Genomic DNA, 17,626 nt, shown 5'->3' with positions numbered 1-17,626 from the left:
GCCACTGCCCTGGAGGGTCTGCACAGGTATTAGGTTACCAGTCCCACTGGAAGAGAGAAAATAGCCCTGAAACCCAAGGTCTAACACATTAGGTTAGAGTCAGCAATAGTGGCTCATTTTGACATCTGCTAGGATAGGCTTCATACCAATTAGCAACTGAGCAAATTGTGTCCATGTGCTGTGCATTTTGTTTCCAATGTAATGGTTAGGTACCTAATTGACAGCTAATGTTCCCATTAGACGCTTTTAGTAGAGCAGTGTGATATTGGTTTGAAAAATGTCACTGGACAATAGCTGGCTGAGCAAACTGTCCATGTCCTTGCTGTTCTAAATTTAATTGTCACTGAGCATCTACTTTGTGCAATTTCCTGAAGAATATACTGTGGGTGGAAGGGATGGGGGTGTTGCTATGTAGTCCAAGGTGTTTTGAAATTTATAATTGTCTTGCTTTGGTCTTCTGAGTAGCGGAGGTCACAGGAGCTTTCCATTAAGCCTGAATTGAAGAATACATTTTTTTTTTTTACATTCATGTATTTATTTATCTGTTTATTCATTCCTTTAGTGTGTGTGTGTGTTTGTGTGTTTGTGTGTGTGTATGTGTGTGTTTGTGTGTGTGTATGTGTGTGTTTGTATGTGTGTGTTTGTGTGTGTGTATGTGTGTGTTTGTATGTGTGTGTTTGTGTGTGTGTGTGTATGTGTGTGTTTATATGTGTGTTTGTGTGTGTGTGTGTGTGTCTGTTTATGTGTGTGTATGTGAGAAAAGGTATGGGAACAACTTGTGGGGGTCTGTTATTTCTTCCTACCATGTAGGAATCAAGTTTAGGCCAAAAGGCATGGTGGTAATTGCCTTCACCTGCCAAGTCCTCTTGGTGGCTCTGGAGGTATACATTTAAGAAGTTTTCCAGAACAATCCTACTAAGATGCAAAGCAGGACCCCTGGGGAAGACAATGGAGGTTGAAATTTCTGCTCCCAAGTGAGCAGTGATTTTTCACTTAGGAAAACTGTCTAATCTCTTTAAGTTTTGGTTTCTTCATTTGTAAAATGGAAGGAAAGGCAGTACAAATCTATATGTTCTAAAGAGTCATGTGCACAGAAAACCTTGCAAAGCCCCTGAGGACATAAAAAGTGCCCAGATAATAATTACAGTTGTGTCCATACACTATTGTCTTTATTTCAGTTTTTAGGAAATGAGGAGTCTGATCCCAGGGTAGGTAAGGTGACTGGATGCCTGGTGTGATGGAGTTTTGGCTTTCCTCTTAGTTGCTGACTGTGATTGAATAAACCACTAGCCCTCCCTGGGTCTCAATCACTGCATTCCTGCTACATCATGTTTGGCTCCTGCTAGATAATCAATAAAAACTTAATGAACGAATAGATGATTGAATCTGCAAACGTCTCGCTGGGTGCTCAACTTCCTTCCCAGAGCTAATGATTCATGTTTTCTTATCTTAAGCTATGCTCCTCTTTTGTATGAACATTTATCTCAGGCCCTGGGAGAAAGGAGCATTGGGTGTTTCATTGTTTATTGTTTTCAGTTTCCTTCAAAGGTATGTTTCTCAGCAAGGATTAATTACATTTTAGCCTTTTCCCTTTTGAAACAAAGTTGTTAATTTAAGAAAACTATAATTGTGAGGCTCTTACTTAGTGTCTGAGCTGAAAGTATGTGACATCCAATAAACACAGGCATAAAATTTGCATAGAAACGATGTGGGAATAAAAACAAGTGGGAGTAATATTTATTCCGAAATTAGAGCTACACAATCATGCTTCCTCTGTAATTACTGGTAAGCTTTGAGATTTTCATCTTCATGAGGAATTAAGAAAAAAAAACCTGCTAAAGAAACAGAGAGAGTAGGCCCTAATAAGGAGGAAATAGCTGTTAATTTTCCCCATTCTTTTCCTTTTCCCTTGGTATTACCTCTCGTGGCCTTTGTGGACACACATGAAGTCTGTGGCAGAAGTTAAAGAGATAAACTCTTGTCCCCCCTCCAGTACATTAGTCTGTGTGGTGGTTTGAATATACTTGACCCAGGGAGTGGCAGCATTAGGAGGTGTGGCATTGTTGGAGGGAGTATATCACTGTAGGGTTGGGCTTTGAGGCCCTACTCCCAGCCAGCTGCCTGGAAGACAGTCTCCTTCTGGCTACTTTGGATCTGTTCTACATCTGTAAAACTCTTAGCTCCTCCAGTGCCATGTCTACCTGCATGCTGCTACGCTTCCTGCCATGATGACAATGGACTGAACCTCGGAAACTGTAAGCCAGCCCCAATTAAATGTCCTTTATAGGAGTTGTCTTGGTCATGGTGTCTCTTCACAGAAATGAAAACCGAAACTAAGACACTCTGCCTTTCTCATCAATAGGCGACTATTTGTCTACTCTGAGGTCTGGCTTGGGTTTATACTGGCTTCAGTCAACCGAATGTGCTGGCAATGATGCTCACAAATTCTAAATTAGATCTCAGGAGGGTTTTTGAAGTTTTCATTCTTATAGTTCTTGGCTCTTTTTTCTATCCTGTGACTAAGTCCAGACCAGACTACTTAAAGATTAGAGACTTTGTTGAACAGAAGCTGTTTCAGCTGAGAGATAACCTGCTCCCAGGAGAACTGTCCAACTGAGTCTATCATAAACGTCCCATTTTCAGAATCATGGGTGGAAATATGCTTGTTTTAAGCTGAGTGTTAGATGGTATGTGACAGACCAAAGAGAAAGTTGACATAAGAAACAATCTAATAAAACTCCCCTGTAATACATATAACCAGGAAACATCTTAAAGGGATCATGTATCTATGGATGAGGTTTATTTCATTTGGCCTCTTATATGTGCAGCGGGGAGGTCCATACAGTTTGTCTCCCAACCAGAATGCTCTCAGAGTACGCTGAGGCTATCTCGGGCAAGCTGGGGTATACAGTCCCCTCCAATCTGCAATATTACTGTATTGAGGCTGATCTCTTTATTTTCACTTTTCTCAATGACAGAATGACAAGGTTGGTAGAGATCGTAGAAACCTTCATTAATAGTTGACAAAAATAGGGTCCAGAGAAATATGTTTCCCAAGGTTGCTCCTGTAAGATAGGAGAGGAGGGACAAACTACCAGAGTCAGGACAGTGGTGTGGACAGGACCCAGAGTGGGAGTCTCAGGCTCTAGTCTCTTTACTGTTGCTATGAAATCTTGCTTTGAGTTATATGTGTTTTTTTACTTGTGGTCATTATTGCTATGACGAGACACTCAGACTAAAAGTAACTTGAAGAGAAAAGGGTTTATTTGGCTTATACTTCCACGTTGCTGTTGATTATCAAAGGAAGTCAAGGACAGAAACTCAAAAGGGGCAGGAACCTGGAGGCAGGAGCTAAGGCAAAGGCCATGGAATGATACTGCTTAGTGTCTTGTTCACCATGGCTTGCTCAGCTTTTTTATAGAACTCAGGACTGCAGCCCAGGGATAGTCTGGGCCCTCCTCTATCAATCACACATTAAGAAAATGCCCTAAAGGCTTTTCTACAGCTTCATTTATGAAAGCACTTTCTCATCTGAGATTCCCTCCTCTCAGACAGCTTTGGCTTGTATCAAGTAGACATAAAACTATCCAGCACAGCGAGCATGCTTTGGTTTAGTTATTAAACTGTGGATTTTTGTTTAAGGGTCGTTTATGTGGTCCCCAGTGCTGAATATTTGCTGAGGAAATCTGAACAGAACTAAATGCTCCCTTAGTAGTCTCATTTCTGCTTCGAAGAGCACACAGAACCCAGAAAAAGATAGCAAACTGCACTTCATATTGTGGCTGGTGCTTGGGGAAGCAAGGAAGGTGATGGGTAATCTTCATTGTCTTCACAGGATTTGGAACCACATAGGAGAGACACCTCTGCGTTTTAGTTTGAGGACAGGTCCAAGGAGGTGTAACTGAGGAGAGGAGGCTCATCATGAATGTGGGTGACAACATCCTATGTGTCAACAGAAGGACATCGGTGGGCACTAGTCACATGACCTCATGCCAATCAGCCACACCGTCCTGGTCCTGATGGAATTTAGACTTTTAAAACCACAAGTCTGCCAGGTAGCCTGTCACGGCAGCTAGAAGAATGATTAACAGAGAAAGCCAGCTCCATTGGCCCTTGGGGTCGGGCTGCATGGTAAAGAATGAGTCAACAGAATCACTAGGAAGAGAGTCTCATGTAGTCGTTCTCTCATCAGTCAGACTTCTCATGAGAATCACCTAGAAGACTTTCGAGGTACACCCCTTGCGTAGGTCTTCGAAGGTGTTTCAGGGAGTTTCCTTTCTGCTGCCTCTTGCCCACTTGAAGTGAAGAACAGCCCTGCCACACACTTCTGCTCCCAAGATTCTCTGCCCAAGGGCACAGGGCATAGGAACAATTGGCTCTCATCAGCCAGATAGCCTACTACTCTGGTCCGTATCACATTAAACCTTCTGCAGAGAGTTAGAAAACTAAGCCTAGTCTTCTGGTTTTTCTTTGTGAGGTAAACAAAAACTACTGGGTCAAACAGCGTAGAAACAGGAATGGTCCACATTTTAGTTACTTTTGTTCTTGTAACAAAAGAACGGACAGGAGCAACTTAAGGAAGAGTTTCTTTTGGCTCACAGTTGTAGGGTGCAAAGGTAGTATAAGGCAGGTGGTCACATTGTGTCCAGTCAGGAAGCAGGGAGAGCTGAGTGTGGGTGCTCAGCTGCCCTTTTCCTTTTCGTTCAGCCTGGGGACCCCAGACCATAGGATGGTACCCACATTTAGGGTGGGTGCTCCCTCCTCAAGTAACCTGAAACTAACTGAACCTCTCACAAATATGCCCAAAGGCTTGTGTCTGGTTAATCTAGATTCTGCCAAGTTGACAGCCAGCATAAACTGTTAGACGGGATTATAAAGACATCTCAGATCTATCAGCACAGTGTGAGCCATGGGGGAAGGGGATAGAACACATCATCTGTTTTACTGTGGTTTTCAGGAAGCCAGTCCTTCTGGAAGGGCACAGGCCCTGCAGTTGTAAAGCGAACTAAGTAACTTAAACACTGCTTCCAGGGACCCTCATCTTCTCCCAGGAACGCACTGTGAGGAGTACTTCCGTGAGTCCTCTCCTAGTGTCTACTGCATAAGATGTGGCTCTCTACCATGCTGGGTTATTCACAGATCAGGCTAATGGCATTGGATTTTTTTCTTCTCAACCTCCACCCTAGTCCAAATAAGGAAAGTGGGATCACCAGAAGGACCTTGAAGATTTTTGCTTAATTGTCTTGCATGTATTTTATTGAAATGTTGTTTGAACAAATTTTCATTTTCTTTTCAGACTTCAATCTTCTGGTGTCAAGAAATCTGAGGGGAGGCCAGGCCGTGTGGTCGCAGAGACCTGGGCATGTCTCTGAGTTCCATCCTCTGGTAAGTGACCAGGTATGATTTGGTTGACTTATTTTATGTCTCCTTTTATACAAACTGAAGAGACCCTGGCCAGGTCGAGCATGGTGAACAAGGCCTGGCAGGCCTTGCCTTTCTCTCCCATTTTTTCTGCAGTGTTAAAACCCACGACATTGTATTCCTAAAGCTGGCCCCCAATGTCTATTCCCTTATTTGGCTACTTCCTCCTCCTGAGACTGACTACCAAGGTCCAGCTATCAAAATACTGAAGTCCAGCAATCAAAAGCCTCCTAATTAACAGGCCCAATTAAAATTAATCACCTCATCCTAACACAGGGTTTTCCCTTGTAACTTTATAAGCCACCATTTTCCTATGGACCAGTCTATTTCCTGTCTAGCCAGAGGCAGTCTTTCCTGTTCCCCTTGGGATAAATATCCTTACAACTTATCCCTTGTTCCCTTCCCCTTCTCCCTCTGTCTCTATTTCCTGTCCTTGACTCTTATTCCCCGACCTTTGCCCCTCTGGGACAGATAAATCTCCTTTGTCCTGGCTGAGAACTTGGTCTTTGGGGTCCTGAGCTTATATTTTTTCTTTTACCAATGATACACGTATATTCCATTACAGATGTTTCCAGAGATCTCACAATGTGGTTTATTGAAAATATTGGTGCAGAATCTGATGCATGATAGGTACATGCTTCTGTCATGTGTGTGCTGATGCCTGTGGCCTGTTACTCTCAGGAGCATCTCCACCTCCAGGGCAAATTAGTAACGGTTCAAGCTGTGAGTTTACCAACCCTGGGATGGACTGTTCCTTTGCTTAGTTTACACTCGGATTGCATTTCGCTGTGTCTGTCGGGTGGTACAGCATTTATGGCTCTTGATATCTGACAATATTAGATAATAATATTGGTTATAGTGATGGCAATAAAATTGTAGAAGGAACATTATATGTGCAGGCATGTGCAACTCTTTATTTTTTAAATCTAATACTGAGTTGCTTTTCTGCTTGGACCTTGAGCTGTACCCCTTAAGAGGAAATTGCTATGGTGGCTTCAAGGTTTTTGACATTTTCCTCATTAAGAGATTCATACAGCACATGACACTGGTATATATCCCAGGTCAATTATTTTTTATGATTCAAGTTTTGGAAATTTGTGTATATATGTATGTTTGTGTCTATGTCTGGGTTTATACACATCTGTCTGCAGGTTACCTTAGAGTCCAGGAGATGGCATCCCCAGAGCTGGAAGTACAAGTGGCTATGAGCTTCTTATTGTGGTTTTTTCTTTCTTTCTTTCTTTCTTTCTTTCTTTCTTTCTTTCTTTCTTTCTTTCTTTCTTCCTTCCTTCCTTCCTTCCTTCCTTCCTTCCTTCCTTCCTTTCTTTCCTTCCTTCCTTCCTTTCTTTATTTATTTCTTATTTGCCTACAGTTTATTTATTTAATTGAATTTTTTATTGCTTATTCTATTTACATTTCAAACATTATCCCCCTTCTCGGTTTCCCCTCGGCCCCATCCCCCATGCTCCCTGCTTCTATGAGGTTGCTCCTCCACCTCCCCCACTTCTGCCTCACTGTCCTAGCATTCCCCTATGCTGGGACATCAAACATCAAGCCTTCACAGGACCAAGGGCCACTGAACTCAGGTCCTCTGCAAGAGCAGCATACACTCTTAATCACCAAGTTATTTTTCTTACCTCTAGTTGAATGCCAGCACCCTTAAATGACAGGCTCTTTCTACTATCTGTGACTGTCCCAGCACTCACTATGTAGATCAGGCTGGCCTTGAACTCACAGAGATCTGCCTGGGCTAGAGATGAACCATTTCCAGTGTACCCCACTGAAATTCCTATCCCACAGGACCCATGAGAAGAAAAAAAATGGTGGTTTTCCCACTTCTAGTTTCTGGGGCAGTTCACGTTTTTCAGTCACTGAACAGTCGCAGGCACGTCTGAGAAGAGGCGTACACCACGCTGCCTCGCCTCTCTTTAAACACATCTGGGAAGAGGCACTGGTGGTTACCGTACTTTTTATGAGGGGGCTCTTTCCACAGGGGTTTACTCACAGGTTTGCGGACGTCAGGTAAGGTGATCCACAGAGGGAACACGATGGGAAGGACAATCAGGAAGGTGACCTGCTTGTGGGTGCTGGACGGCCAGGACAGGCTGAGGGGCTGGTCGTCTTCTTCCTCGGCAGTCTCTGTGGCCTGCTGTAGAACAAGAGGACAGGTATAATCAGAGACAAGGGGAGTCAGTACCACAAACCGCAGAGCAGACCAGGGCTGTCTTGAGTCTCGCTAGGGCTTTCCCCAAGCTATACTTCAGCTGCTTTCTTTGTGTAAGAGCACCCCATCTGTCACAGCCTGAGGCTCAGGAACAAGCAGCTCTTCACCCCTCCAGTGTGCTCTCGAAGTTTGTTTTCATGAGTTGGGGGTATCTTATGGCCTCTCACGCTTATCAACTGATTATTAAACATCAACCATAGTTATTAGTCATAACAACGTTTTGATCCACTGTGTCTTTTATCCAACTGTAAAAATGATGGGCTTTTATGATATTTGCACATATGTGCTCTGATACGATTCACTTCATCCTTTCAAAACTCTTTCTTCATGACCACTTTATGATTAACAGTATTTGCTGATCTATCAAACTGTGACCCCCATCTCCTTTTCCCCAGGGCTGTGATTCAGACACCTTGGGAGAAAGAACTCAGGTAAAACTCAGCCCCTTTCCTCCCCTCCTCTCTTTTCCTCCAACTGATAGCAGGCTCAGAAAATTAACTTCAGAAACAGTTCAGTGATAACCCTGAGAGGTCCTAGCTACCCCTCACCCACCCAAGAATAAGCTCAGCACATCTGCATGGGTGTTCCTAACGTGCTTAATCAACGGGGGTGAATTCGAAACCATTTCATTCGTCATTAAAGGCACATTATACAAACATAGGCCTTAGGCCTCAGAGAAACAGGAATAAAGCATGGGCTTGACCCTGCCTGCTATTTCAGATGCAGGGTTCAAACAGTCTCTGATGTGGCAGCCTGTGCTTCCAGGGGCAGAAGAGACAAAAGGTGGATTTGCCCTGCAGGATGACCATTGGTCCCAGAGATGGGGCCACGGTATCACCACCACGGCATTGGTGACACAACCCTTCGCTGCCCATTCTGCTTGTTTAGAAATAAAACCACATCAGCCAGCCAGAGCACCAGATCTAAAAATATCAGTAAGTGCTCTTGCAGTGATGTTTCCTTTAGACAGCACAGACAGCATCTTTAGGCTTCCGCACACGTTTTAAGCACCAAGGCTGGGCCTCTTCAGTGTCTGTGTTCCTAAGGAGGGGCAAGTGGCAAAGATTTGGGCCGGATGGCTTAAGGGACCAAGTATTTAACTAGAGGTCATGTCTGAGTAGGTACAGACCCACAGCAATACTACTGTTAGTTTGTTTGCTGGTAAACATTAGGGATGGACAAAAGGTCTTAAAAAAAAAAAAAAGTCAAAAGATTGGAAGCCGTACCGGAAAAGACTGAAAACAACAGGCTTGTGGGAGTGGGTAAGAATGCACAAGGCACAAATAGGAGAGAATTGTGGGGATGAGTTAAAGAAGTTGACAATGGATTTTTGGTTACCCAGACCTTCATCAAACACATACCGCAAGCCACCCCCACCCATTTGCTAATACGACGGAGAAGCCACTCTAGCCATCACTATCTGTGCTTTTGCCTGGGGGCTCTATCCATGGTCTTAGCCACTCTATCTTCCTTGGAGGAGCGGTGACCCAGAGACAACCATCCCTTACGGGCTTACATACCTACAGTGCCATCTGGGCATAAGAATGATTGTTTGTGTGTCACGGGGCAGTGAGGACTAAGAAGGTGAGGGACCTATTAAATTTCCTTCCAATGAGATCTTCATGTAACCAAGTGAATGACTTTCCCTCCCACAACCTGGAAGTAGGCAGCAGGAAGTAGGCATGGGGAGTTGAGGTACTATACCAGCCTTCATGAGCACCTCATCTCATACCATGTACAGGGTTTAACCCAGCAAATGAATGGCTTCCCTGAGGACGAATCTGCTCATCTGATGAATTTACCAAGCTCTTTCTTCCTGGGTACCCGCCCCTCCCCACACAGTCCCCACCTCCATCCACAAGTTAATAACTTCTCTCTAAACTCCCAGCTATCTTTTTTTTTTTTTTGATAAGAAAAAACCCAAAAGCAATGCTTTATGACTCATATCATTTTAATGACACCAACAGATGGTGACATTTCATCAATTACCTTCAGCTTGTAACCTACGGATTAGCTCTTTTCTCCATCTGCCAAAGTCACCAGGCAGGGAACGCCACTAACAAATAGCAGAAAATAATTGTCTGTTTGGTTGCTTAAGCTCTAAACACACTCATGTCCAGTGCAAACAATTAGCTGTGTTGTATGGGGTCCATGGGTGACATTTAAGGAGGCTGCTGCTAGGGCCGGGGCAGAGTAGAAGAGTCTGTGCCTTAGGCTATGCCAACAGGAATCTCCACTCTTCATGGGGTGTGGGGCAGGAGACAATTCCTGCTGCAGGGAAGTGAAGGAGCCTAGAACCCCAGGATGGACGAGAGATCAGGAGAAAGCTGTCAGAACACTTCAGAAGAAATTCTGTTTTTCCTCTTGCCAGAGAATCTCTCTCTGGCTCAATGGGCAACAGCTTTTCAGTTGGTTAGAGACATAGCAGAACACACTGTTCCCAGTTCAGGGCCCATTTTGTTTATGCCTGAGCAGGAGAGGCAGTGCTTGAACTGGGCTTGGCTCCAAGCAAGAGGCCACTGGGGTCAGGGCAATGAGTTTCAGCCTTTACTAGTGTTGTGGCTTGCTAGCTTTGACCTTGTGGTGACCCATGCTTGCCTCCTAAATTGTCTGAAGAAAGCCCCTAGATAACAAGGTAAGAAGAGCAGGCTACATCAGAAAGAATCCAAGTGATTTTTTATATAAAGGCGTAACATGGCTTGTTATCTGCTGGGGTTGTATACAAGCCATATAGTTATTCAAAACTAGGCTCTTTACAACCTGCCATTTCTGATATAAAAGAACCTTAGAAAAACACACTACTCAGCAGGGTTGGGGGTTTTATACCTATAATTTTAGTACTCCCAAAAGCTGAAGCAGGAGGATTCTAGTCTTGAATCTATATGTGCTATATGTTGAGTAGCAGGTTTGCCTACAATATATAGAGACATGTTTAACACACAGCTCAGACCCAGTAGAATGGGGAGAGCAGGCAACAGAGTCAGAACTTGAAAACTCCAGTTTTCAGATCTCTCAATCAGCTTCTCCTTTTACATATAAAGCCAATTATGAAAATCTAGGGCTTCCAGGGACGTCCTGTATTTAAAAGGGAGGCAAAACCAGATGATCTCAGGGCATTTACTGTTGGCTACTTGCAGGATTGTGGCATCCATTTGGCATTTTTGCATGTATGCTGTAGAGACTCATCAACCCAGAGGTCACCTCCGGAACCTGAACACTATTTCTCAGAAGCAAATCAGTAAGTATCTCATTTTTGCCTGTGAAAGGTGGCCACCAGATCTAGAGAGAAGGTAACTCACTTTATGGAAGTCTCTTCTTTGAGGGAATTAAAATGAAAACCAAACAAAACAACCCCAAAATGATTTATGAATAAGCTGCTTTTAGTCTTGGGCTGAAGAGTTGGCTCAGTGGTTAAGAGAACTGACTGCTATTCCAGAGGTCCTGAGTTCAAATCCCAGCAACCACCTGGTGGCTCACAACCATCTGTAATGAGATCTGATGCCCTCTTCTGGTGCGTCTGAAGACAGCTTCAGTGTACTCATATATAATAAATAGATTTAGTTTTACTGGTTGGTGGCAAGACCTCACCCCCACTTCACAGAAAGTGGCCTCAGGATCGCCAGGGTTGGCCTCCAACTCAATTTAGCTGGGACTTATTTGCTTCAAGTTGGAAGTGAAGATCTTACTCCCTTGTCCTTACTCATTTCAGAACTTAGGAGTGCTGCCTTTCCCTGTTGGTAGCACCTCAGTGTGGCATGATGCTGGGTAAGACTATAACGACAGCCCCTCAGTGTCTGCAATGTTCATGGGATGGCATTTGGTCCCCTGAAGACACTGATGTATCGCAAACCAGCAGGACTTTAAACCATGCCATCCTGAGGCTGAGAGGGGACTACCTCCCTGAGGAACTGTCAGTCAAGTTTCCTGTGGGTGCTCATAGGTCAGAAAAGCCAACTGTAGTTGTCAAACTCCAGGGTCTTTTAGCAAAGCAGTTTTAGGTGCTGAGAGAAGCAAGTTCCACATCCGAGACCACCTGTCTTGGCTGATGGCTGAGGGCTCGGAGATGAGAAATGACCTGCTGAAAGAAGTTCCTCTATCCCAGCCAGGCCTTAGAAACCTCCTTCTCCATTCTCCACTGTCCCCTTTCTCAATGCCACAGAGCAGGCACTTGTGACCCATGGCACCAGGCTTCCCAGCTTTGTTCTGTAATAAATTCAGTCTCTTGTGGGTATGAACCTGGAGCCCAATGATTCAGCTATGCTGGCTGGTTAATGGTTTCTGCCCCCCCAGTGATGGAGTTACAGATGTGTACCCCTGCATGTGGATTTTACTTCAACAGCGTGGATCTGCACTTAGGTCTTTATGCTTCTGTGGCAGGACTTTTAGGAACACACACACACACACACACACACACACACACACACACACACTCAAATAAAAAAAAATTAAAAGCTCAGCTGTAACAAACTAAGCACTTAACAGAAATTTCCCCATTTATTATCTTGAGTCCAAAACCAATTTTTGATAGTCTGGATGGCCTACACTTCTATTTTCAAAAAGAATCTGTCCCCACCTAAACCTCTCCATGTTCCTCCTTTTTATCTGTGCTTCGAAGCATTCCCAACGGCACTCCAGGGATGTGAAGGGCAGTTTGGGGGCATGGACAGGAGAAGCTGTCTCCTTAGCTCGGGGTTCTAAGACACACATTTAAAAATTATCATCTGTTACCATCGACAACGTAAATCCTGCATTTAAGGCTCTAGAAATATCTCAGAAGAGTGGGTGGAAAGATTGTAAGAGTTGGAAGATCAGGAAACCTGCTGTGAGATTGTGTCTCCTAGAAGTGACAGGGAAGATACATTCACAGTACCTCAGCAAAATGACTGCCAATGAAAGACCTGGACAAGGACAGTAGCAACAGACAAGCTAACATGGAAGGGGAATCTCACTGGGGCCCACCCATAGACAGACAGCTAAGACAGACAGCTAAGGAAAGCTGAGAGCAGAAAAATAGTCTTCCCCAAGGATGAATCCCCTAATTGGTTATCCAGTACCAAGTGGTCACCCCTGAAATCACACACACACACACACACACACACACACACACACACACACACACACACTTAAAAGTAACAGAGGAAAAAGAGGTCACGATTTTGTGGGGAAGATGGAAAACGTTGGAGAAAGGAAAAGGGAAGGGAGAAATTGTGTAATTTAATTTAAAAAAATTGAAAAAGCTGAAAGGCAGGAGCTATAGACACCAGTGAATACCGGGCTCTCAAACACAGGCAAGAAGACAGACTTGCTTTCCCCTGGGTTTGCTGAAGGGGATGGTGGTAGTTAAGCCCCAACAATGAGATTTGTATGTGGGTTTTATTGCTTGATACCACCCCAGACTTCTATAGCAGTGGATAATCCATTTTGGCTACCATTAAAATAGATATCGATGGGACATTGTAGAAAATGAATGAAACTCTTTACGATAATCAGTCCTAGGACTAATGTCAGCAAGGCCTGAGATGTGAGCTGGGCCAGTTTTGGACTCTGTTATTCAGTGTTTGAAGAAAACAGCACTGCCTTTATTCCGGGTCTACCTTTCTCCTCCTTTGTGCCCAAAGCATTAAAAAAAACAAAAGCTCTTTGGTAACATGCATCATCTCTCAACGTAGGTATCCATGGGAACTGGCGAAAGGTGTGTGGGCCTGGGCAGTGAGCCTGTAAGATGCTCCCAGAGGACATCCTGATGGTCCCTCATCTAATGACAAGACAGCTGTAGCCCGGCTCCAGAAACACAGATCCACCCCTCATGTGCTTCCTATGAAATAGGACGTCAAACAGAAAGCTGTTTAAAATAGAAGTTTTGTTCTAGAACGTTCCTTTACAGCACTGGCCTGAAATAGTTTAAACAAAGTATGTAGAACAGTGTTTAGCACAGAACAATCAAAACACGGCTGTTATCACTCTTAAAAATAAACAGGGAAATAATTTCTTCTGGGAGGGAGGTTTGATTATGTGAATTATAATGTCATTTCCAACAGTAGAGTCCCAAGATAATTCACTTATTTGATATGAAGTTGGAAACTGCATGGTTTTCCCTGTCTGTTCACCCATCCAGTATTGACAAGCATTTGTTGACTGCAGTGATATCAGCGATCCAGTTTTCTTGTCTTAGTTCAAATGGATAACAGAAGACTCTAAACAAAAAGGAAAGGGGAACTGCACAGTGCTGAGGAGAACCACTATGTGACTCAGTAGGTAGCTCTGAGATGACTTCCTATCGGAAACTGAGCTTCTAAGCAGATGGTAAGACTCATAATATTGTGACACCTTGACTCGGAGCTCTATGCAGACTTAAAAACAATAGCAGTGCTGGAAGTTTTTAAGGCAAAATTACCCCAAATGCACAGTGACTCCTTAAAACAGTGAATGGTTCTACGGTCAACAACCAATTGCCCTAGTAGAAGTGGAGGGAGACTTCCACAGGGTGCCTGTTATGTAAGCCAAACTGTGTTTGGCACAAAGGAAATGGTGCAAACTGCTGGTCTAGTCTCTTACAAAATGAACTGGCCAATCTGTGGAGGCTAACATACTCACAGACATCCTTGTCAACCAACTACAGAATAGAATGTGGGATTGTGGACAAGACTGACCCAGCGTCCTGGCCAGTTTTATGTCAACTTGACTCAAGTTATAGTCATCTGAAAGGAGGGAACCTGAACTGAGGAAATGCCTCAATAAGATCTCAATAAAACCAACCAAAGAGCACACATGGCGGGATCCATGGCTCCAGATACACATGTAGCACAGAATGGCCTTACCTAACATCAGTGAGAGGGGAGGCCCTTGGTCCTGTAGAGTTTTGATGCTCAGGCATAGGAGAATGCTAGGGTAGTGAGGTGGGAGTGGGTGGGTGGGGGAGCACCCTCATAGAGGCAAAGGGAAGGGGAAGGGGGAGGGTTGTGGAGGGAATACTGGGAAGGAGGATATCATTTGAAATGTAAACGAATAAAATGTTTGAATACAAAAGATCTGACTGTAAACCATTTTCTTAATTAGTGATTAATGGAGGAGGGCCCAGGGCATTGTGGGTAGTGCGCTCCCTGGACTGGTGTTCCTGGATTCTATAAGAAAGCAGGCTGACTAAGCCAGTAAGCAGCACTCCTCTACGATATGTACCAGATCCTTCCTCCAGGTTCCTAACCTGTGGGAATTTCTGCCCTCACTGTTTCTATTGTTGAATTATTATATGGGACTGTGAGTGAAATAAACCCTTCTTTCCCCAAGTTGTTCATGGTGTTTCATCACAGCAATAGAAACCTTAAACTAAGACAGCCACAAAAACATTACTACTGGCTTATGGGTCATGTTAGTATCACAGACTCAAAAAAAAATCTCAAAGTCACCATGGAATCTGAACTTTCAGGATTTCAATATTAGTTTATGGACTTATCAAACAAGGTGTGCAGAGTTGTGTTCAAAGCAGTCTGGGAGCTCTGGGTCGGTCTCTGAAAGGCTCTGCCCCTCTAAGTGATACATTGTCATTCGCCTTTCTAAGTGATACACTGTCATTCCCCTTTCCTCTATAAAAACAACAAAACCAGGAAGTCTTGAAGAAGAAAAAATTTTAGAGCAGTTGATAGAAAGCTAGAAAGTCATATAGGAAAACGTCAGTTATCTATCGGAAGAGGAAGCATCGTGGCTGAATAGAAACCTGCAGGCATGTGGAGCCCTCCCTTCCCCAGGGAACTGTGTTTGGAGATGGGAACTTTGAAGAAGTAATTACGGTTTAATGAGGTTGTGAGCCTGGGACCCTGATATGAAAAGATGAGTTACCTTATGAAAAGTATCACAGAGTGCTTCTTCCCTGAAGTGTCCCCCACCCCTAGGCTTCTCTCTCTCTCCCTTTTCTGTGTACCCTCCACCCCCCATCCTGTCTCTGCATGCACCAAGGAAAGAAAATGAGTGTGTGTTGTATACGTCACCCCTCCATGCTGTCTGAGTAGATAATGTGATGACTGAACAGGTATTTATCTTTTTCCAGAAGTTCATTGCTGAGTAGATGCTTTGGCTTGGAAAGGAAGTACATTTACTTCATTTAATTGGCTTATCACTTGTCCTTTAAAAAACTCATCTGTGAGTTTTCGAATATCCTACTTTTGTGTTCTGAGAGCCTCACTGACCTCTCATTTTCCACTAACATTCCTTATTCTCTGTAACATGTCCTTAGCCTCAGGATCTATACCCATTGCTTCCTACACACAGAGTAAGTTGAAAAGAGCCCGAGTCAAACGCCATCCCTCTTTAGAGGGAATGAACCATCCGAGGCATTTGCCTGGTCTTCTGTGTGGACATCCTGAGCTGACAGACGTAATCTTTAACTAGAAAACAGATTTCCTTAAAACATAAACACATTCACTGCAGGTGGTGGGAAGGAAGGAATTAATTCCCCTACAATGACACCATTAATCTACTTTACATTCAGAAAAAAAATCCTGGCATCGAACGCTTAGCACACGAAACACAAAATAAGATTCCATGGAGCAATGGCAAGCCCAGATTTTATCTTGTATGAGATGCTGAACTAAAACCAAGGTTTGAACGTGTATTGCTTAGAGTGATGGAACTGTCTGAACCTCAGCTTTCCAGGAAGGCGAAGAGCCATTTCTAATTACGTAGAACAGCATGTAAGTGTCTCCACTGAAACGCGGCATTTTTCCCTTTTTGTGTGCTTTGTCCAAGGGATTCTGAGGCACAAGTTATGGACAAAATGGTTTTTTTCTTCTGCATTTCTGTACGCTGGTGTTGATGTGTTTTCAGGGATTTGTAAATATTGCTGACACATTAATAAACAATTTGTCAACACAGAAGCTAACAAGAAAATTATAAAAGCAGTCATAAACTCCCTTTTAGCCTCTTATTATCAACTGGGGTAGAACTAGTCATTGGAAGCAGTTTATCAATGCCAGTATTCCCCCCCCAGTGTTAATGAAGCTCGACCTCTTTTTAATAACAGTCAGTTACTGGTGTATCATGTGAAAGATGAAGAGATAGTCCTAGAACTCCTCAGAAAGCACAAATATTAGCAACAAGCCTCCCACTGAATAAGGTGTAATTCTTTGCCAATATTCAAATTTAAGAAGATTTTAAAGAGTTTTAAATTTGCATCTATTTCATTCTTAAAATACATTACAAAGGACTCAGTTATCTTTAAGGGGCTGGCCACTGGGAGTTTGACCATGCTCAAATGAATATACAGGCAACACAAATTGTATTTGATGTATTTTTTTCTTAATTTTTTGGTTGGGTTTTCTCTGACACAAATAAGTTCCTTTCTAAGGAAGCCATCCAGTCCGACAGAGTGGGCAATCTTTTGACATTCCCACTGCCTGCACAGAGAAGCATGGCCCCTTCTCCCAACACTGTCCCCCGGCCCTGCTGTGTCACTTCCTGCCACTTCATGGCTATTAGAAACTTCTCACTGTGCCCCATGGGTGTCCCAAGAGTTGGACAATTTCACTAATAGAGGGAGATGAAGGTGTTTCTAGACTTCCACAGCGCTTTATCTGTTCCTACCCACACACAACCCTGCTGATTAACAGGAGAGTGTGGGGTCCCTGTGCCTAACCCCATCACTGTGGATATAGATGTTTGCTGTCAAGGGTAGTGGTTTGTAGAAGAAACAGAGAATATGGATTCCAGGTACCACCTGCACGGGTAATTTTGGAAATTGGCCCGACACCTGGCAGTCTGAGTCATTTGCATTACCTAGTCATTCCAGGGAGCCCTCAGATCACAGCGACAATCTGCAGTAAATGATAAACTTTGAAAAGGGCACTTGTTTTTCTAAAGCACCATTGGAAACCTAAATTTAAGAGGCAGGAGATATTTTAAAGCATATCATTCTTTCTTAAAGGATAGATTTAAACACACTGTCACTTGTGTCACATTTCCTCTGTTCACCCTTTACTTAGGCACTGAATG

The 17,626-nt window shown here is 43.6% G+C and overlaps 1 protein-coding gene across 3 annotated transcripts in view; it reads right to left on the bottom strand.

Moving 5' to 3' along the window:
- Positions 1–17,626, bottom strand: part of SLC24A2 (solute carrier family 24 member 2) — a gene marked incomplete at both ends in the record, with an annotated part of 226,804 nt that overhangs the window by 12,618 nt on the left and 196,560 nt on the right. For 2 of the 3 annotated variants that reach the window (XM_080921634.1, XM_080921635.1), the window contains one exon: positions 7,427–7,558. In XM_080921634.1, the coding sequence (XP_080777760.1) occupies positions 7,427–7,558 (132 nt within the window). Of the gene's footprint in view, positions 1–7,426; positions 7,571–17,626 lie in introns of all 3 variants that reach the window. The other variant, XM_080921633.1, reaches the window with a different exon arrangement.

The sequence above is a fragment of the Micromys minutus genome (genome assembly GCF_963924665.1).
Source record: "Micromys minutus genome assembly, chromosome: 9".
In the NCBI taxonomy this organism is placed as follows: Eukaryota; Metazoa; Chordata; class Mammalia; order Rodentia; family Muridae; genus Micromys; species Micromys minutus.
Note: the sequence above shows the minus strand (reverse complement) of the source record. Positions and strands in the feature narration are given on the sequence as shown.